Here is a 23858-nt window from a genome sequence, read left to right as displayed (position 1 = left end):
ACGAAGAGTAATATATACATAATTACTTATTTACCGTAAAAGAGAGCCTTGTCTCGATTTTTTTGAAGAATATTTGATTAGTACTGTAACTTCTACAAACTGGATTGAAATACACTGACAGTATACAGTGTTTTTGTCAGCGCAACTTTAAATGAAACCAGTTTTAACTACTTCATAAACGCGTTATACAATTATTTTTTTTTCCAAAAATGAAAAGGTTTTTAAACAAAATAAATAATAAAATTATCGTCGTAAAATAAAACGCCCTTTGTTAAGAACGATACACGCAGCCTATCAAAGGGACTCCGCGGTACACGCCTCATTCCAAAATAGAGTCGTAGCTATTGGCGATAAAGTTCAAAGTTATTTAACTTTAAGTAGTATTTTTTGCAGTAGCGTTTATGTTATTGGTATCTATGCGTAATTGCATATGGATAAACATCGTGAAATGAAAAAAAATCCTACGTCCAAACTGTTGAGGCTTTTTGTTTAATTTCTTTAGGTATGGGTTTGAAATATTTTACCCCATATGCTGTTCCAGTAAAAAGAGCGCTGACACGTCCAGCCTGTATAAGTTTCAATATACATGTCAAATAAAAAACTGAAATGCGCTATTTGTGTTTTTTTTAATCTTTATTTTTCACATTCAAGTAATCGATTCAAAATCTGACAGGACAACAAGGCAACAGGTAACAAATAACAGGCAACACTTCTCTGCGACATATTTTAATTTTATAATCAACATGATACAGATGTTATGGCTTTGTATTCAAATATTTTCTATTATAATAAAATATTAACAAATTATCTTACATCCCCTTGAAAATGTACAATTTGAATAGATCTTACATACAAAATATTCTAAAAACATCGTCGAGTCTGCATCGTCGACGGCTGACTGACGTCGACTCGGGCGCACTTTCAACACTTAAGATAAACAATTGCTCCTACGTTAAGGCATTGCGGACACGAGCGAGGCTCGAAATCAGTGTTGCCAGACGATTTTTTGGCGAAAATTAAATGTCCGGATCGGAACAGCCATAGTCCCACTTTTTTCGTTTATTTCAATTTTTTGATTAATTTATTTTTTTAAATTAGTTACTCACATTTTAGTGATATAGACTATAATGACATAACATTCTGTACATACGGAGTAAAACATATAGCTATTTAGAGCTTTAAGTATAGACGTTTTTCGATTAAAGAAGAAAACATTTTATATAGCTTATCTATCAAAGAATAATTGAATAAATAAATAAATATATTGTTTTACTTAAAACGTTTAAAAACCCCTGTATTCATTCAACCCACATGACAAAATCTGGCAACACCGCTCGATATACTCCACTGTTCTAACAGCTTTAATAATAATAATTAATTTAAACATTTGCCACGAATAAACTAACCTTATCCTTTTTTACGCAAGAGCAATTTCTTTTCGTCTCGGATCTGTCGTATAAAAAAGATGGTCTAGATAAAAAAAATCCAGTCCAAATCGTTAAGTCGTAATCCAATTGATGTCATATTAAAATACGGTAGCTTACAAAAAAACGCGTCCCACCAATCGCGAGGCTTCAATTGTGAGAGAACAAGCGATTTGTAGCGTGATAAAAAAAATGGAACGTCATAATATATATTTTACAAAAAAATATTCGAACCTATCAAGTAAATATAAAAGTATCTTTATAATGGATGCAATTGGAGTTATTTGATTTATTTCTCATTTTTACAGTCACCTCAAAGTTTTTAAACATGTCCCAACACGTCTATTGTAGTCGGATGACGCTACCGAAACCTACTTACCCGTCGGTGCTAACTATTATTATTATTTATTATTATATTATTAACTATAATATCTAATAAAGGAAGCGTGACGAGCATGCTATTTAAAATGAAATAGCACCTGATAAAACTTTACACTGTTACTAAGTTCAAATATAAGCTTAAGACGTTAAATACTTTGTTTTATTAATTCTAAATAGAAACAAGTGATCTTCCATATGGCCGTCACATGTCGTACGACACGACATACGATCAATGTCAATCAAAAAATAGTAAAAATGTTTTATAATTCTCTATCAATATTGAATTTTTATTCAGTATTTTACAATGTTATTACGGATTATAGCAAGAATTGATTGTAATGAACGTATGTCGTATGGAAAATCACAAAGATGTATGGAACAAACGTCACAAGGCTAAGGTCGTACGCACGCAATTTCATCCCCAGTCTTCAAAATTATTTACAATATTATTCTAAAAAAAAGAATTCATATAAAAACAACGGTTTGTTGATAATACATTTAAATTTCGTTGTAATTTTCAAAATTGTAATGTGGAAACTGTGCACGGTCAGCAACATAAATTTAGGCCTTACAAGCCAAGTAGCGTGTGTACAGACGCAATCCATAATAACAAAAAAGTTACAACAAAAGAATGAACTGTACAAAAATAAATATTGAAACTAACACAACAAAAATGTTTATGTCCGACGAGTGTTTCGCTGAAATCGTATCAACAATGGAATACATACATATATCGTAAAAAAATATAGTTGGCTCAATTGAAACGACGGCGGCACTAGAAGATGTCGGGGCAGTCACTCCAGTCCTGGCGCTTCTTGCAGTCCCAGTAGCGATGCTGGTACAGGTGGCGCAGGCGCGGTTGGCCGGGGGCGGCGACGCGCGCGAACCAAGCGGGCGCGGGGGGTGCGGGCGGCGGTTGCGCGCGCGCTGCCGCCGCTTCTGCTGCCGCCTCCAGGCCGCGGCGCGCGAGGCGCTGCTTGTCCTCGAGGCGCAGCTTCTCGGCGTTGGCGTCGTCCCAACGGCCCTCCTCCATGAGGCGCTGGTCGGGGCGGCGCCGGCTGTCCGTGGGCGCCACATCGGGCTCGGGCTCGTTGAGCTGCGCGGCCAGCAGCGTGAAGTTGTACCAGCGCTCACTGTCGGGCGGCGCGGGCACGCGGCTCCAGGCGGGAACGAACTTGCCGGTCTTGCACACGGTGTTGTCAGGCGAGGCGGAGGTTACAGGCGCGAGCTCCACGCGGCCGTCCCAGTGGCCCTGCAACACGTAGCGTGGCACGCCAGCAGGGTCCTTCACCACGCCGGTCACCTTGCGCTGCGCGTCCTTGCTAAAGTAGCCGTAGGGCAGGTACTTGAGGTGCGCCACGTAGCCGGCCGCGGGGCCCGCCTCGCCCGCGATGTCCATGTCACCGTGGTTGTCGACCCAGAGGCGGCCCACGATAATGTTGTGCACAGTGGTGGTGACCTTGCGCCAGGTGTACTTGTTGCCGCTGGCCGTGAAGTGCGCGTAGGCGGCGCCCAGCGGGATCACCTGCAGGTACTTGCCGCGGAACTTGGTGGTCATGGTGAACTCCTGCCAGCACTGCCAGCCCGACACGCCCTCGCAGAACTGCGCCACCATGGGCGGGTGGTGCGACACCTGGCAAACAATTTTAAGTTTTTTGAACCCTTTAATTATTTATTTGCAATATAGATCTTCAATTGAGATAACAGTATCCAAACATTGAGATAACAGTATCCAAACATTGAGATAACAGTATCCAAAATCATACTAAGTAAATCTGATAATACCTTCATTAAGCAAAAGCTTAAACTACAACTATTAATTTCTATCATTACAATACATCAACTTTAATATGATTATGAAACATAAAAAAAGTGTAAAAGAATACCTGTTCAGATATGGACCGCCACCCAAGATCAGCCATACGATCACATTCATATGTTTCACCCAATAGAGGGTTAAAGGGTTTAGTCGTCCTGAAAAAACAAATGATAAATTCCTTTTTATTACAAACTAATTTACATTTAAAGCATGTAAAATTCATTTGTTCAGCGACCAAAATCCATGCATCCTTTATCTTTTATTAAAAATTATTGTTCTTTTTTATAGTAAATGATGAAATCATCTGTGTGTCACCACAGATGCCGCCTTTACATAAAAACGACATTCCTCATTTTTATTATCATTGGTTATTTAAGTACCGGAATTCGGATTTACGCGAGGTAAACTGCGTACTATTTCAGTTAAATTTGTGTATAACAGTAAAGTTAACCTTACGGTGATAAGGTGCTAAAGTAGTATAGTTATTCAATCTGTTATACGATAAACAATAATACATATGCACTTTAAAAAAAACTTGTTTTGAAATCAGACACACACTTGAATTTATATGTATAGATTAAATGTTTTAATATAATACAGTATTAAAGTAAAGGTATTAAAAAAAATATGTAGGACTCGAACTCGATCTTCTTAAAATCTCGTACTATATCTCGGAAACGAATTAACAATCATCACATACAGCCTAACAGAGCGTACAAGGGGACCTGTTTTAAAAAACTTCGATACCATTAATACACTTCTGTTCCTGACCGCCGAATTCTGGAGGCGGAACTTCTAAGTGAGAACAACGTCAATGGTAACTACTATATTTATAGAACACTTATATTTCATAATTCCGTCAATTGATGTCCACATGTCCAGAAGACATATTATTATATAGAGGTCAAGGGGGCGAGGGCGCGACCGTCTCGTTGAGACAATCACAGCACTTAATATGCTTTTAAATGTTATTGAGCATTGACATTCCATATATAAACTTTATAGATTTATATATGGAATGACATTTGGATATATTTAGCTCTCGTTTACTTTTTTTTGCTTCACGCTGTATCCCGCAGGGCAAGCAGAGGAAAACTAGTGTTCAGACACTATGATCCCGAATTTTCACTTAATTATCGGGATGTTGCGTGGCAAACACTATAACTTAATGCCGTGCTTTGTCTTGGAGTGAATCGAATCCACAGCTTTCGCGTTTATCAAACACTGTGTTGTTGCACGAGGTGTGTTAACCCTAGATTCCCTTTACCTACCCTTGCTATGCGAAATGAAAATGTGAAAAAATTGATAAAAATATCTATAAAACTTTAACCTTGCTGTTAGATATAAAATCATCTGTTGATGCCGGCGTGGCGCAGTGACATAAGCGTGTGACTGTATACGCAACGGTTGTGGGTACTATTCTGAATCGAAGGAATCAATTATTAATAATGAATATTTCGAAAAGCGCGGCGTTGAATTCCACCATCAACACGCAATACTCCGAAATTTCAGTGAAAAGCGGGGAATGGAGTGTCCTAACACTATGTTCCCCCCCCATCCATCGTGCAAGATGCGGGATACTTCGTGAACCATCAGTCTAACCAACCTGCAAGCCGTAGTGGCGTAGGAGGACACTGTGAAGGCCGCGACGTAGGCCAACTGCTGCGCGGGGTCGCTGCAGGTGGCCGCCTGGTCCAGGATCGAGGAGTACTCGTAGTCCTCCGTCAGCCGTTGCAGCATGGATAGGGGCTCGCTGAAGTTCACCGGGATCGGGATTTTGGATAACTCCTTGCCTGGAATATTGTTTATTTATACAGAGAGCAAATAATAACTATTTATACAGAGAGAATAAATAATTACAAAACTAAATATAAATTGATCTTGTCCTTATTTAGATTTATTAAATTTTATAAAAATAAAAAACAAACAGAATATTTCAAGGCAAACAGGAAACAAAGATTAATGTACCAGAAATGAGTAACGATAATAGAACATCATTGAGAGGTTATCGCCTTATCATAGAAAATACAATTTTACTGTTGTCTGTTTTTATGAACAACTTAAATTTTTTTTTTTTCATTTTGTAGCGTGTTGAGTTGCGGAACTTAACGCAGCGCTGTAATGTCAACAACAGAGTGAAGAAAATGGAAATATTAAATATTTCATTGCCGCGAGTGGGAATCGAGCCCACAATCTGTCTCGTTTACTTTGTGCCCCTGCGCGCCACGACTGGCCTCATTATCTGGCCATAGATTATTAAACTCATACAACTTTCCGTCAAAACTTCCGAATATATTTATTTATTTATTTATTTACACTTTATTGTGCACAATTACACATTAAGAAGAAAAGGAAGAGTATAAAAACGACAAAAAAACATAATAAATATTTAAATAGTTATCGACAGAAACTTATATAAAATATACATTTAATGACATTACACTTAGAAAATGAAAACCACAAAGTAAACAAGACTGTGAATGTCATATAAAATCTAAAACCCCTGTATAGCGGCAATAATAAGCCAAATGAAGATAAGACAGATCCTTATATCTGTTAATATTTCTGACTCATTTTGGTGCAAATACGTAACAAAATTATACCAGTAAAATATGTAAACATAAATATTTCTTGTAAAAAAAAATGTATAAAAATTTTGAATGTAGCAGGATTTGAGCCCACGCCTCTTGGCAAAAAAGTCCAAAAGACGCAGGTTTCGCTATAAGTGTGTAATAATATTTTAAAAATATTAAAACTATATCATATAAAGAACATTGAAATAGTTTCAAAATGAAAGCCGTGAATATTTAATATGGAATGTTACAGTAGGTCAGTTTCTACGGCCTGACACAATCAACGCAACAGGTCATACGTACATCGTATCGTGACCTACATATCGTATTTGACAAACGTTTTTTAAGCAATCGAAATTAGATAGTTGATTGAAAAAATGTCGTTATTTCAATATATTATATCATGTTTCCATATAATTCTATCTCGCACATAGAGGGAAACTAGTGTTAAGACACTCCGTTCCCGTTTCCCACTTTCCGCCGAATTCTGAAAGTATTGAGTGTTCAGTAGCGGAATCCAATGCTGCGGTTTGCCTTGTCATCAGAGCGAAGAAATGAGAATATAAATTATTTTATCAGGTTCCCTCTGCCTACCCTGCTATGCGCGGGATATAGCGTTATGTTAAAAAAATACTTTAAGTTTTGATTTCATTACGCCAAATATATTTTGTACTAGGGCCGCTAGTTCAAGTCAGCTAAGCTTGAATTACAGAAAAAGCCTGACTCGCGGTTGACCGGTATTTTTTTCTAAAAGCAAACACACAACTCACCGATGCAGTTCTTCATGATGGACCACAGCGAGAGCGGGTAGTTGGGCTTGTCGGGCACGCGCGTGCGCCGCGGATGGCCTTCCACCGCGCCAGCGCGCGGGTCCGCCTCCGACACGTGCGGCTGCGTTTATATTTATATTATGTTTTAAAACGCTATGCCATACTAAAGGTAGAAAAATATTTTTAGAAAACGTATTAAAAAAAATTAAGTAGGACTCGAACTCGATCTTCTTAAAATTTCGTACTATTTTCCGCATGGATAAGAGACATTGTGCGTGCGGCCATTCAAATATCGTTTTGGTTAATCATACTAGTAAAATGAATTGAAATACACCCATCTCTCGAAGTGAACATCGAAGCCACGACCAGAGTGCAACAGACACTTTTCAACTACACCACTTTAAATCATTTTCCATGTTTTTAGACAATGTAGCATTGGGTTCCGCCTTTCAATAATTTCCATTGTAACAATAGCATTTACATCGCATCATGCGGAAGACAAATTAATATAAAAATAACAAACACGTCTTTTGCCACTTAAGTTTAAATATTGATGAGTAACTACCGTTTATGAAACTTCATATTAAAAAAATATTCAAAATTAATAATATAAAGCTTCCGTAATACAAAAAAAATATTTATGATATCATATATATTTCTATACAGCTTCAAATTCAAAATTGTTCACAACAAAAAAAAAAATACCATTTTAAAGTTTCAAAAGTATGTCACCCCTGTACAGACGTTACACTACTTTGACTTGAAATTTCTCAAATTTCGTTGTTTAAATGTTTGATATAGTAAAACGATTAATACAAGTAACTGTTCATTAAAGTGTTAATGATATTTTAATGATGCAAACAAAAGAGCACATTAGAATATCATTATAGAGTCAGAAGATCGACCTTCTAACATTACAACCTTTCGTTTATTGCCACAGTTATAATAACAACACAATATACTGACAAATTAAATGAAAACAAATGAAATGAATGTATGTCAAATATTAATAATAATTAATATTATATTAACTATATTTATTATAATTAATATTACATTTAAAGTAAAAACTTTTAGTTTTTACTTTAAATGTAAAATAAACGATTCACATTTATGACTTTTTTATCATAGTATTACTTAACCATTATTATTATAATAGAACCAAATAATTTAAATAAACTTTTTTACTTCTAAAAAAATAAGAATTGTTTCGAATATATTACATATTTGTATTCAACACTAGATAATAAATAAAATAAATAAATGACCTTCACACTGTATCTTGCATACAGAGGCTACGCAAAGGGAACCTAGTGTTAAGATACTCCACTGTCCATATTGCGTGTTGAGTGGCGGAACTCAACGCCGCAAAACATTAACAGAAGATCAGGAAAAAATAACTATATATGCTTCATTAAGTATGGTCAACTTACCCATATTTTAATGTCAGGTTGCTCCTTGTCCACCGCGTTGTCGACGGCGGCCGCCTCCGCGCCGCCCATCGCACTCTCTGCTCTCTCTTTATCTTCCACAAATATCACCTACAAAATTATAATTACATTGTGATTGATAGTCATTAAGAACATGTTTTTTTTTTCAGCTTCACGCTTTATCACCCATTAATTCCCGTTTTGCCCGCGCGGTCAAAAATTTCTAAAATAATGAAAATATATAAGAGTTGCGACATATATTACGTGCCGAGGTAATTCTAATTGCAGGTGTAGTGGGTTATCGACACGATTATTTTTGATGATTATGTTTATTTTTTTCTTTACGCTGTATCCCGCACGTAGCAACGAAGGCAGAGGGAACCTAGTGTTAAGGCACTCCCCCGAATTCAGGAGGCTTTGCCTGTTCAGCGCGCTGTGCCTCGTTACCAGAGCGAAAAAATATTAATGTGAGATTCGAACCCACACCCCGTCGCGTTTACAGTCACACGCTTGTGCCCTTGCATCACGACTGGCCTTAATTAAACTATCGTGATGTAATATAGCCTTCGATAATAAACTGTCCGGCACAAGCTGATAAAAACTCTTTTACCTCGTTACATCTGTATGTTTAGCTTGCTTTAGTTCTATATTATGAAGCTGTTACAGAAGTATGGCAGGGCACATCGAGACGTTACTAGCGTAGTACCTAGCGTTAGAACACACCGTTTCTGAACTTTCCGCCTTTGAGTGGTAAAATTCAAGGCCGCGCGCTTACTTACAACATTAATAGCAAAGTTATGATCGTATATCATATTTTTGGGAAAGGTAAAATAAAAAAAAAACATTGTATAAATAAAGATATTTCGCAAAGCTAATTAATTTATATTACAGTGACATAAATACCATTTAAAATATATCGGTAAATATTTATTTAAGAAAAAAAAAATATATATTCTCCAAGTGGGCCACAAATGCAATTATAAAAGTGAAACTAAAACATTACCAACCTGTTGTGTTTCAGTCACAGTTTCACCCTCTGATTCATCCGAGCTTTCCCCACTTTTCACTTTGTTTTTTCTATTTACCTGCCAAAGAAATATACATTGACAATAATAATAAATCCTAATAGACAATTTAAAACATTTAATAACTTTCTGAACTTTTTATGTATTTCTTAAAAAGTACCTTCTACATTTTTTCTGATACAATTTTCTGATTTGAAATCGAGTACAAAGAAAATTTGAATTTCAAATATTTATAACCACACAAAATAAAACGAATTTATAATCAACATATTAACAATCTACACATTCCAAATCTATCACAACAATTTACTGAGATTTTTTTTCCAGCTTCACTCTGCCATCCACGTATACCAGGGTAGGCAAAGACACTCTGTTTCTCACTTTCCGCCAAATATTTTAGGTATTGATTTTACCTTGGTGACAAATCAAAGAAATGAAAATATTAATAACTAATTATTCATTCTACAGAGTGGGAATTGAACTCACATCCATCGCGTTACAGTCACACGCTTTTGCCACAGCGCCACGACAGCCTTCAAATTCAAAATATTCTTTACTTATAATAAGCACTTTTGAATCGTCGTATGAACATATGAACAAAAAGCTGCCACCGGTTCGGAAGGCAGTTCTGCTGAGAAGAGCCGGTAAGAAACTCAACAGTTGCTCTTTTCAAAATCAATGGTACAATCTATTACATTAGCTGGCAGCCATCCTGCATTACATTCAATAGACATTAATTCCATACATGTTTGTCTTCAAAGTATTCTTGAACAGTGTAATAAGCTTTACTTGTCAGAATTTTTTTTACTGACATTTTAAATTTTGGAAGTGGCAAATCTAGAATACACTGTGGAATTTTATTATATACACGACCTATATACCTTCTTTTAATAGTTATATTAAGATAAAGATATGACCATTTTAAATAAAGAAAAATATTCCAAATTACATTTTGCACAAGTAATAACTTACAGGCACTTTAATTACAAATGAAGTCTTGTCATCCATAGCAGAGGAGACACCCTCTTCCATGGCATCAAAGAACTCATGATCTTCATCCTCCGTATCATTACCTTGGCCGGATCCGTTCCCACCTGTTGATTTAAAACTTAAGATTTACTAAATTGTAATGTTGATATTGTTTGTATAAATATATATCTACATAATCTGAAAGCCCAGTATATTATATCTCTCTGGCTAGGTTAATAAATTATTCTCTTTTAGCTTCACACTGAATTTCATAGATAGAAAAATAAAAGACATTGCTAGTTTAATGGCAGAACTTAAACTTTTCTTGTCTTATTACCAGAGTGAGTAAATAAAATAAAGTCATATCCCAAGTAGGAATCGAACCCACAGTATTCTCGAGTCATATGCTTTACTGCAGAGTTGCAACAGTCTATACACTGATTTAGATATTTCTATAATGAAAACGAAACTTTATATCAATTAACATATAACATTTAACATTGATTGACAAGCGCTATCTGAATGTGTGGGTAGAATAAAGCAATCCAAGCATTCAACACTTCCTATCCACATAATTTTTTAGCTATTTTTTAGAAATTGTATAAAAAAATTACAATTTGAATTTGACCAAATGCCTTTTAGAAAGCATTCATCTGGCGTGGGTATGAGTCTCAATATAATAAAATTTTATATTTTCTAAAAAATATCTTTCAGTCCTGCCTGTGGACTTGTGTGTTTAAAACATCAATAATTAAGTATGACATGCTTAGTGTTAAATGAAAGTTAACTTTAACTAAAGGTCCAAAGTATTGTATTTAAATTAGCTCCATCATTTATAAATGACACTAAAGTAATTGGATAGATAAACAACATTACTTAATGATAAACAGCCATGTTATGTCAATATTTATGTCATTATAGAACATTAACACTTCAAGATAAATATATTGGCTTACTACAACTTACTCATTTTAACTTACTGTACCATTTACAGAAAGAAAATGTTTTAATGAAAATTCTAAGGATATCTATATTTAATGATATTTGCATATTTTAAATATGAATATTAGGATTGTGATAATAAAATAAAGTTATATATATTATGTACCAATGTGAAATACTTTTTTTTTAATATTAAGCTCAAACATTAAAATAGAAAGTTCTAATAGTATTGTATATCAATTTAGAATAAAATCATTACTTTTATAATTATTCAGTGAAGTGAACTTTGACATAGTATACTTTAAAAATATTTTCAACATTTATACAGGCTAATAAATGATTACAAAGGTGTTAATGAAAAGCATGAATTATTAAAAGCAGTGGGTACATCACTTTGAGTAGTTCTTGATGGATAAAATATTTCATACAGGTAATTAATACACCATTGAAAAAAACTGGTCATTTCTTCTTATGTCAATAATGATTTTGTAAACCTACAAGACCAACAACATTATTTAAAATTAAACAAAATGATAATTAATATTATTTACAGGGTACCTTTTTATTTCATGAACAGTACCTTATATGTAACACATTTGAAAGAGGTATTTTGCAAATTCATTATAACTATCTCAAATTATAAAGGCTTTTATTCCATACCTCTAGCAAAATCAAGACACTAACAGCGAATTAGCCTTGCAAATGCTAACAATTAATGAGGTTCCAGTACGGAAATGTTCACATACATCGTTTTGTGCTTATGGTTTGCAAACAAAACATAATCTATCACTAATTTTCCTCATTGTTTTGTTATTCACTTACCGCCCATGACGTCTACTTTATATTGCAGAATTACGCATTTGTCATTGCAAAATAACCTAAAGTATTATATTTTATTGAAGCGACTAAATACACAAGGCCAAGATCACAATACACTTATTTCACGAAATGTATAACAATACGACACAAACGCTAGCACGCCACCGCCGACTGCATTGCCAAAAGACAACGCTTGGTACCAAACATATGATAATTAGATAAGTGAAGACGCAACAACCCGCAACGTATAACTATTTGCAATACTTTTGTTATAGAAGACAACCTTGAATTTGCCAAAAGTCGTGAAATGTAAAATTAAATAAATTGTAAATCATTGCGGTATTACGTACCGAAATGAATTGAGTACTTAATTGTCAACCTTCATTTTTATAATTTTATATAGAACACTTTTAATTTTAATGGAATCACATTAAAACAAACAAAATATATTGGTTTGAAATCTCAATTTAACAAGTCGCCCATCTATTTCCGATTATCCGTCACCAGCGTCGCCGTCATTCAGTCATGCGTCAACTTATCCTCTTAACGTTTCGTTACTGCTAAGCTGCATAGATAAGTATTCTGACTTATTCAATTGTATATATTAAATAAAGTAAACAAAAAATATTTTTCTTAGTCTAAATAATATAAAACTATGTCAAAAATTATTCTTTCGTTATTATTTTTTTAAAAATTATATAAAGTTGATAGTTTTTACACAACTTTGGTATTACCATAGTAAATGAAAAAAAAAAAGAACGGACGATTGAACGATATAAACTTAAAAGTTATAACTAAACCTAAATAATTAAGTCTTAACTAAACCTAAATAATTAAAAAAATATATATAAAAAAATATTGCTTAAAAGGTTAACATAACTCAATTATATTGTGCAATTAGAATTTAATAAATCACAAATTTATATTTATTATGCTTAATTTTTAAGTTGTTATAATAATTAAATAAAGATTATAAAGTGTGCTAGATCTAAAATTATACAAATATTTTCTAATAATGTGTGTATATCTGTTAATATAACATTAGCTAAGTAATTTATACTAGATTAATATGGTTGAAATTATAAATAAGCTGGTTCTTTTAACTCTTAATTTTGTTGAATGCACTTCAACTTTAGATAACGAATTATAAACACACTATTTTGGCTTTCTATATATTCCTTGTTAGTTTGTCCAACTCGACATTGAATCTAGTATATAATATTTTTTAATGTATGTACCCCTATTTACAATTTTTAATTTCGTATTTATCTTAAAATGTAAAATTAAGGTAGCTTACGTAATAAGCAATACGAAACTATAATTATTAGTTCAAAATATAAAAAAAAACATGTTAAAATTCCTGGCAAAGTTGATGAAATAACAGCCATCATGATATAACCTCATACTGCATACAGTCTTATAAGCAAAGTATCATCTCATCAACATACTCTGTATATATTAGTTGATATAGCAAAATTTAAAATTTAAGTGTTTTTTATTTCTCTTATCCATATAATAACAAAATTGTGTTTTTATAGTAGTTAATTACAAGTTTGCGATTGAACTGACAATTTTATAAAATAGGTTTGATATCACTTTATTATACAATTACTGACCTGTATGCGGTGTACTCCTGGCAGTGACAGTTTTCTCCAAATTGTCGTGTTGTCGTGCGAGCTGTTCCACTACCTCTTGTAATCTCATTTTCTGATCGCGTTCATGTTGTAACGCACGATTCATGCGCGCACTCGACGCTGCCGCTGCACTCATAAACTCTGAACATGCCTGTGTACAATATACTATATTCATATATTATATCCTATCTGTACTACTAAAATTTTTTTAAATATTGAAATAAAAAAATCACACATCTTTCCATCTATAGAATATTCTTTCTTGGAAATCTAAACTTGTAAAATACACCTTTACTTTAAAACAATCATAGAAGAGGCTAATCTTTTATTTAATTTTTTTTCAGCTTCACATTGCACCCTGCCTTATAGCAGCCTTGTGTTATAACACTCCAGTCCACACTGTCAGTGGGATGAGGAAGAATATTGTTTATTATCGCATAATTTCAATAATTATAATTACATTAAAGTTGTTTTAGTACATCGTAATTAAATCTAAATAGCACTTACATTCATCATAGCATTACATGATATCCTGAACAAAGTTGCTCGTTCGGAAACTTGTTTAGTTGTGTCAGTTGGAGGTATCTCCAAGTCCACCAGAGACCTTTGTAAAGCTGCCCCATGTCTTGCCACAAGTTCTGAACATGTTCTTAAGTCATGGAATCTAGCTGCCAGCTCTCGGGCTATACCTCCTGCATCTTCGCCTTCACCATCTGTCCCTCCGACAACAGCTTGACCAGATGACATTTGATCTTCATCATCATCGGATTCTTGTGCGCGACTACATTAAAATATAAAAACAACCTTATATGTACATAAGCCGCATTACAGTCACCCCCTTGTGCCCACAACCGCAAATAAATTTAACACTATTTTGAAAACTTGTATTGAACATATCATGTAACTTTACTTTTTGTAAGATTGTTGTGGTTTACTTAAAAAATTAGCTTTCATTTAATATTTTCAACTATGTATAATAATTTTTAAATCATATTAATTATTTTGAAATAAATGACAAGGTGATGGTGGCTTAGTGGTTGGAGAATAAATAAATAATAAATGTTATGGTTTTTTATGGTATTTATTAAATTTCCACTCTGGTTAAGAAATTATTTTCTGCTCCGGCATGATAAGTGTGAGGTTAAGAAGTAGAGAATGGAGTGTATAGTAAGCTCCAAAGACAAAAATAATATATTATATAATTTATTAAATTTGTGACTCACATTGCCTTTGCTTTGGCTAATTCTAATGCAGTGACCCAGCTCTGCCGTTCCACTTCATCATGTGCTCTTATGTGAAAAGTTTGAGTTCCTCCATTACTTATTACAAATGTGCAGGAATCTGCTGTGTGGATCAAAGCACCTAATAATGATATTGTGCCACGACATGTGTGCGCCATTTCTGCTTGATTTCTAAAAGAAAAAAACTTTATATTTTCAATATTTATATTTTAATAATAGAAATTCGATTCTAAATATATCCGCAGAACACACACATAATGCAAAGGAGGAGGCACAGTAGCATAATTGTAGACATGTCATTTATGGTTTCTTTTCCCAATTGAGTAGTAAATTGTATAATATTTTCAGTTCCTTGCTCTGCTCCACTCAATATGCATTATGCAGTACCTCAAGAAATTTCTATAAAATGTCAGTGTTTGATGATAAGAAACTAAATTCCAGTAAAAAAATAAAAAATATTTGTAAGAGAAGATTAATTTAAAAAAAAAACAATATATAATTGATAATTAATGATTGGTAACATTAAGTAGAGTAGTAGAGGCTAATTGTTTTAAAAAAATAGTTGTTGTTCACTTTACATCACATTTAAACAAAATATGTAAAAGAACTAAACTAATTATATATTATGATTTTAATATTAAAAAAACATATGTAAAGTAGAATGATATCATCAAAATTACATTAATGTTATTTAGTTATATTTCTTAATATTATCTGTTACAATCCATCGCAAATTAAGAAATTCAAGAACAATTTAATGTCCACAATAAATACAAATATAAAAACAATTATTATGTAAATATGAAAACTAAATTTGTTTAGTTTCCATTGAATATATTTGAAGATATAAAACACTGTATAATATGATAAAAGCTGTAATTGAGAACCTTATAATTTATTATCCAATAGCTTTACAAATATTATTAAAATTCACCTGTAATATGATAATAATCCATTTGACAACACGAACCATCTTCGTTGGTATCCTTTGAGGTAGTTTGTCCACTTAAAAAGCCAGCCCTTTTTTTCTGGTTCACCAGGAACAGGTTGACCTTTAGGTACAATTACGTCGGACATTTTTTGCTTATATATTTAGTTTACGAAGATAAGAAAACCATAATACATCGAATACCGACTAAGCCACGTTCATCAACCACCATAATCAAAAGTACGTACTTATGTAGTTGTGTTGCCAATTTTTTATTTATATCACAACTAAAATAATAATACCGTACATACAATATAAATAAATATAGATAAGAAGTTCAGAATTTCGCACATCCATATTAAAAGTTGTAATATCTAATATCTAGTATTAGAAATAACTTTTCAACATTATATTAAAAGTAAATTATAATATCGTATTAAGAAACAAACAATTACTGATTTAATGTACAAATTTGATAACACCTTTATATATAGCGTTTGGTTAATTGCATTGCAACAATTTATTTTTTAAAATTCTCAAAAGTTCTCTTCTCTTTCATTCTCATTTTTATACAAGAGACAATTCAAATTTGTAAGTTTGTTTATATTAGTGCATAATAAAAAAGCATTAAAGTATATCGATAATTTTAAACGATTTTATTAAAAATAACAGCTTATGTTCATAGAGGTATTACGCTGAATAATTAAAATTATGAATAATAAAAATATAATAAAGATTATATATAGTACCGTAGTATAGAATATAGATAAGCTTCTTTAATCTGTGATGTGTACAACTTCAAATCGTGAAGTAATGTTTTTATTCAACAGCTGTCGGAATTTGAATAAAGTCGTGAAGCGGGTTGTTCAAGGTTGTCCATTCTCTTTATGTATTTTATTTTATTAAATTCTTTAATTGCTTCCAAACGGAATACAATTTGTTCCTTAAATATATTAAAGTATTATTTGAGGTTAAATTTACAATGATTACTGTTTAGCTGCTATATAAAATCTGCTAATTAGTTTTTTTTCTTCGAAAATCTCCATCTGTGCATAGTTAGTATTTAGGTCACTTATATTTATTAATTTACAGGTTCAAAAATGGGCAGCTCGTACTCTAGATCTTATTCTCCTAATAGTGAACAACCAAAGACTAGTTCTGGAAGTCGTATGTATTATTTTTTACTTAAACATATTATTTTAAATAAGTTTCGATCATGCACATTTAAAAAAAATTTAAAATGCATCATGAGATTTTATATTTTGTCTTTAATTTACTTTTTTGTGTTCATATTTCTTCTATTAATTTCAGGTGAAACTATATCTCGTACAGACTCGAATTCTCAATATGTGGAGTCTGTTGTGTGTAAAGTAAATGATTTAAAGGAAAATGAGATGAAAGTATTTGAAATAGGAGAAGAAGGCAAAGTTTTACTAGTGAAACAAAATGGAGAATTTAATGCAGTTGGAACAAAGTGTACTCATTATGGGGCTCCCCTGGTATCGGGAGCATTGGGAGATGGAAGAGTAAGATGTCCTTGGCATGGTGCTTGCTTCAATTTGAAAACAGGTGACATTGAAGATTTTCCAGGATTTGATTCATTACCATGTTATCAAGTTACAGTGTCGAAAAAAGGAGAAGTCAAGGTAAGACTCTTAATTTTTTTCTTATGTTGTTAAATAAACTTTATAATATATTAACTTATTGATATATATTTTATTAATTTTGACCAAAGAAAAGAGAATAGATTGTCTTAATGTTAGATTTCTTTCTACTTTGCTATGCTACTTTGCTTTGCTTGCTTTGCAGACATAAAATAAGAAAAATAAATGGAACTTTTTCTTTATATTTGTAGAATTATCTTAAAATTAATTAGAGATTTTTCCTCATTTAGCATTTAGAATTCACACAATCAATGAATAATAGCGAAAAACAAAAAGTGATTTTTATTTGATTTAACAATTGTGTAAAAAAAAGCCTTTTAATTAATTTATTGATACCATATACCCCACTCTTTTTTTACTTTAGTCTTAACTGAATTAAAAATATATGTATTTTTACTTTTTATTTAATTTTATATTACATATTGTCATTTGTGAGTAAGTAGATTTCAATGTTAGTCAAAATTATGTTAAAAGTTTCTGTTACAAACAACACACATACATATATACATATGACTGAAGTTAATAAAAGTGTATTAAAAATTATCTTTCATAATATCAATAAATTTGTAATTATTAAATTAAAAAATTAAATCAGCTTCACGCTGTATCCCGCACACAGCAGGGTAGGCAGAGGGAACCTAGTGTTAAAGACACTCCATTCCCCACTTTCTGCTGAATTCTGGAGGCATTGCTTGTTGAGTGGCAGAACTCAACGCCGCGCTTTGCCTCGACATCAGAGCGAAGAAATAATATAAACGTAAATAAATATTTCACTTCCTCGAGTGGAGACCGAACCCACAACCATCGCGTTACAGTCACACCCTTTTGCCTCTGCGCCGCGACGGCCCCTGTAATTATGTAAAATTAACTAATGGTATTTTAACTTATTCTGGTATTATATCTTATCTATTTTTTATTAATTTACGACAACAATTCCAGCTGTACCGACAATTCCAACCGTAGCGCTGGCGTATAAAGTGTAACGGTAGACCTGAAAGGCTGTGGGCATGAATCCCATTCAAGAATCAAATATCCCATTATTTAATATTTTCATTTCTTTGCTGTGGTAACCTTGTGTGTAATATTATAGAAATTTTCTTTGTTTGGTTATATATGTTTTTGGAATAGTATGACAATCGTTATTTAGTTCCGACATATATGCACGCAAAAAAAGGGGGAAAAAATACGTATTTCACTATACAGTTAAATTAAAAATGTAATAATAATATTTGAATACTTTCCTACTTAAGTATATGAGGCAAAATTTAATTTGGTTCGCGTGTGTTCTGTTTCTTGATACTTTCGATTACTTAATTCTATGAAACATAAAAATATGTAGATATAAATATTTAAAGCCATAAATGATTACTAAAATTCTATTTAAAAACATCGACTAACATTGTTATAGCTTGTTGTATACAATCGAAGCAAATCGTGCGTAATTTGTATGTGACTAATATGTCGTATGTGAGTAATAAGTCTAACACATTGTTTTTGCACCATATAACCTTGCTACAAATATATAAATATATGTTATCGGTTTCATAACACTAGTTTTCCTTGAAAAATGAAATTGGTAATTAGTTTTTCTAGTACAACTTATTCATGGTATCTATTTAGATAAAGTAGAGCCGCCTTCCCATAGATTATCATTGCGCTATTAAAAAAACATATATATTTTTCTTTTTATTAATTATATAGAAAACGCCGAAATTTTTTTAATAAATTTGTCAATTGCAACCATTTTTATACGTGACGTAATATTTTCAAGGCGTATCTGTCCATTCAAGAGCAGCAGACAAAAATGTAAAAATACTAACTAAATTGTTTTCATTTAGTACAGTGTTATCGTATGTATCTATTTTATAAGTGCAAAAATTTGATAATAATTTCTTATGTTCAAGTACTTTTATTCATTGACCTACTTATATTTATTGCGAGAATTTTTTTTTATTAATTAATACCATAATTTTTAATGTTTTGATACATTTCGTTCTTAATTTATTTTTAAAAACACACGCATACATATTATGACAATCAATTTAACTCTATATAATAAAGTAATATTCAAGCAATAGAATATTTTTTATAGACTTTTTAATCAGATTGAGATTGACCTCGCTATTGGAACAACCTTTTACGTACTGAGGTCATAGAGACCTTAAAGAGTTTATAAATTTATGTAGAACATTTAATTTTAAGTATTACGTAATTAGGTGTGTTTCCGAAGAAAATTTCTTTCCATAAGACCATAACTTAGTCAACAAATTAATTAATTATATCTATATCTGCTTCACGCTGTGACTCGCAAACAGCAGGGTAGGCAGAGGGATTAATTTATTTTTTTTTTTCCCTAGCCTACATCATCCCATTGTTGGGCAAAGGCCTCTCTCCACTTCTTCCATTCCGGTCTATTTAGTGCTATTGAGCACCAGTCAGGCCTATAATGGTCCAGCTCGTCCCGCCATCTCCGTTTTGGTCTGCCAATTCTCCTTTTAGAGAGGGATTAATACAAAGAAATATTCGATAATCACTTATTGTCGCTTACGCTAGGCTGCTAGTTTCATTGAACAAATCCTTGAGATAGTGCTTACTCCAAATTCGAATAACTTAAATAATTTATGTTAAAAGAATACTTGATAAAAACATTTTTTTTGCAAAGTTTTTATAAACCTGAATAAAAATATGTAATTAGTCTTTAATTGAAAAAAAAAATGTAATTACGTCATTATTGCAGCAAAAGAACGAAATATCATCTTTAATTAAATAAATTTATTATAAATATTAATTTGATTTAATAATAGACGTATAATATTATTTATATAATAGTAAATTATTTATGTACATGCAATAAGCTCTGAGAAATTACGACTTCTTAATGGATATAATTTTCCACACGTTACGTAAGATAAGTGATAACATATATATCTTTTGATCTTATTAAATCATTAGTGTGTCATTAACAAATAAATTAACAATTATGATAAGGAAAAATATCTAGAAGATGATGCAAGGTATCATATCATATCTATATTATTTATTCAACAAATATAAAATATAATGAGACATTTCTTTTTTCTATATAAATTGTTAGTAATTTGGAAAATTTCTAATCGGGCAGATACTTAAACCGATAAAAAATTTCAAATTTCATAATGCATGTAATACTTATTTGTTATGGACCACCGAGCCCATGCGGCTTCGCCCGCTTGAACCACACAATTATTTCTTTACTAATCTGAAATACTGTCGTGTTTTATTACGACTCGATACTAGGCTTGCGGCCGTAAACATAGCTTTCATTTTAAATTTTATCTAAATGTATGTGCTATAATAGCCAAAGCTTATGTTCATAAAATTTCCTTGATGATAAATAATCTTCACGCGTTCAAGTTGTTTTCGCAGATTCAAGTTTCAATATCTTAATAAAAAAAGGTGAAATATTTAACCTTGGAATTTTCATTAATTTTTGTCACAAAATGCCTTATTGTGGCGATTCGATGGCGTTCATTATTATTGTTATTTCGTTATTAAAAGTTAACAAAATTGTATGTTATTATAGCCTGTATGTAGCTTTCATACAAAAAAAAAATGTAAATCGTTTAAACAAACAAACTCGTCCGCTTTATTGTATTAGTATAGATAGATAGATAGATAAACTAAAATGGGTAGGTCGTTCGCGTTGTTTATAAGAACTGAATTTATCGGAACGTTTGGCATCTAGATATTGAATGCTCCAAGCGTTTAATAAACTTGCCGCATTTTTGTACGATGACGATTCCAATTATTTCGAACTGGGCTAAATTAAACTACGTAAATGGTACACATTTTTGATATGATAACTTAAAAATAAGTAAGTAGGCAGTGATAACAATTTATTTTGTTGTAAAAACACTCAGAAAATAATATATTTATTAAAACTTACAAAAAATAAATAAAGCAAGAAAATATATTATTTTAGTGAATATTTTCACCCCCCTTTTGACTTGCGTTGTCAACTTATCAAAGATATCAAATTGACCCTTGAATGGGAATCGATGTCACTATCGCGATGAATCTAGTCAAACAGTTCCCGACTGCGTCACGACGGCGTTGACTTTACCGTTACTTTTAAAATAAAAAAATAGCTTCACGCTTTATCCCGCATACAGCAGGGAAGGTAGAGGGAACCTAGTGTTAACACACTCTGTTCTCCTCTTTTCGTCGACTTTTTCGAGGCAACTCAACGCTCGCCTTTTTGGCTTTAAGCGAAGAAATGAAAATATTAATAAATAATAATTCATTCCTTCGAGTGGGGATCAAACTTACAATCGTCGCCTTACAGTCAAATTCGTATGCAACTGGGCAACGACGGCCTCAACGTTACTTTTAATTTGCCATATTAAAAATTATAATACACCCAGCTTTACTTAAAGTACCTATTAGTACATTTTATCATAAGTAGGTATTATTGTCTAATGTTTAAAAATATTTTTTTCTTTATTTCTAGGTGCGAGCAAAAATAAGCGATTTGAAATCCAACAAGAGGACAAAGGACATGGGTATAGTTTCATCTTGTGAAGATTCAGCAGTTGTAATAGTCGGCGGCGGGCCGTCTGGCGCCACTTGCGCTGAGACATTGCGAAGCGAAGGGTTCAAAGGACGCATAACTCTGGTCGCCAAAGAAAATTATCTGCCATACGATAGAATCAAAGTGTCCAAAATCGGTACTGCTACAGATATTGAAAAACTTCAGGCCAGGTCCGCGCAATATTACAAAGATGCAAAAATCGACATACTTAAAGGCATAGAAGTAGTCAAAGTAGATACTGATGGTAAATCATTGGAACTTAGTAACGGCTCGAAGCTTTCCTTCAATGCTCTTTATCTCGCCACTGGTTCCAAACCGCGCGTTCCAAGTATTCCAGGAATAGATCTTAAAAATATTTACACAGTTAGGAATTTTGATGATTCGATTAATATTCTTAATACTTTGGGTTCAGAGAAAGACAAAAATGTAGTCGTTTTGGGGTTAAGTTTCATCGGACTTGAAGCGGCCTCGTCGTGTGTTACGAAATCCAAATCTATGACTGTAGTAGGAAAGGACACTGCACCACTTGGTCAAATATTCGGCAAAGAAATAGGTCAGAGTCTACAAAAACTTTTCGAAGATAACGGTGTTACATTCCATTTTGAAACCACAATATCGAAATGCAACGGCGATAATGGAATAATCAAATCAGTAGAACTAACCAATGGTACCACACTTCCTGCTGATATGTTAATTTTGGGTGTGGGAACGACATTCTATACAGATTTCTTAAGAGATAGCGGTATTTCTCTGACCCCTAATGGTGCTGTGGGTGTAAATGATAAATTGGAAACGAATATAAAAAATATATATGCTGGTGGCGACATAGCTCATGCTCCTGTCTTTGCTCTTGGAAATGAACAAATGACAATTGGCCACGTGGGTTTAGCACAGTATCACGGCCTCGTCGCCGCGAAAAATATATTGCAAAAAGAGACACTTTTAAGAACTGTCCCATATTTCTGGACAATGGTATTTGGTAAATCAATTCGTTACGCCGGTTGCGGTAAACCTGTCAGTTTCCACATCGAAGGCGATGTACCAGCATTGAAATTCGTCGTATTTTTCTTCAACGAAGCAGACAAAGTTATTTCCGTTGCGTCTTGTATGAGAGATCCAGTGGTTTCGCAATTTGCGGAACTTCTCTATCAGGGTAAGACATTGCATAGGAAGGACCTAAAAAATGATCCGTTTGCGTGGGTAAAATCTATAAATTAAGAATTTTTGAAATATGTACAAAACCAGTATTAACCAGTATGTTTGTATAAATGTATGCTTTGTTATTATATATTTAATATTATAATATAAACTATGTAATAGATTTCATGTGTAATGTTAAGTATAATTCAAATATCATAAAAAACAATGTCTGTTATTGTGATTGTTAAATATTGATGCCTTTATTTTTTTACTGTAAGTAAATAATTTGAATGCTTTAAAAGCTTATATTTGCGGCTTTATACTTATCTTGATAAAAATATATTACAAAAGTAAATATTGTAAAGAAAACTTTTTAGATACAATTAAAAAGTTTACTGAAAATTACTATTCCTCTCAAACAATCAGAAAAACATAAAATGTGACTGACTTCTAATACACAACTGATTGTTCTAATAATATAAACTCATTGAAGCATGTGCTTCAAACATTAAAGAATTGTTTAAATTCA

General features: G+C 32.5%; 2 protein-coding genes across 2 annotated transcripts; one reads left to right on the top strand and one right to left on the bottom strand.

The window, feature by feature from the left end:
• Positions 1-710: 710 nt before the first annotated feature.
• Osbp (oxysterol binding protein) lies at positions 711-16227 on the bottom strand. The gene is made up of 11 exons (XM_085206476.1): positions 15962-16227; positions 15010-15198; positions 14294-14567; positions 13769-13937; positions 10395-10516; positions 9405-9482; positions 8401-8508; positions 6968-7088; positions 5231-5417; positions 3692-3779; positions 711-3438 (listed from the first exon to the last, which is right to left on the bottom strand). Exons 1-11 carry the CDS (start codon positions 16102-16104, stop codon positions 2581-2583), a joined length of 2337 nt encoding a protein of 778 aa, XP_085062602.1. The 5' UTR covers positions 16105-16227; the 3' UTR covers positions 711-2580.
• Positions 16228-16690: 463 nt separating this feature from the next.
• Positions 16691-23858, top strand: LOC146540390 (apoptosis-inducing factor 3). Its single transcript, XM_085206511.1, has 4 exons — positions 16691-16826; positions 17048-17122; positions 17267-17601; positions 22109-23858. The coding sequence occupies exons 1-4, from the start codon at positions 16742-16744 to the stop codon at positions 23405-23407; spliced, it is 1794 nt and encodes a 597-aa protein (XP_085062637.1). The 5' UTR covers positions 16691-16741; the 3' UTR covers positions 23408-23858.

The sequence above is a fragment of the Heliconius melpomene genome, chromosome 2 (assembly GCF_056956725.1).
Source record: "Heliconius melpomene rosina isolate 202511_hmr_F chromosome 2, ASM5695672v1, whole genome shotgun sequence".
Lineage (NCBI taxonomy): Eukaryota > Metazoa > Arthropoda > Insecta > Lepidoptera > Nymphalidae > Heliconius > Heliconius melpomene.
Note: the sequence above shows the minus strand (reverse complement) of the source record. Positions and strands in the feature narration are given on the sequence as shown.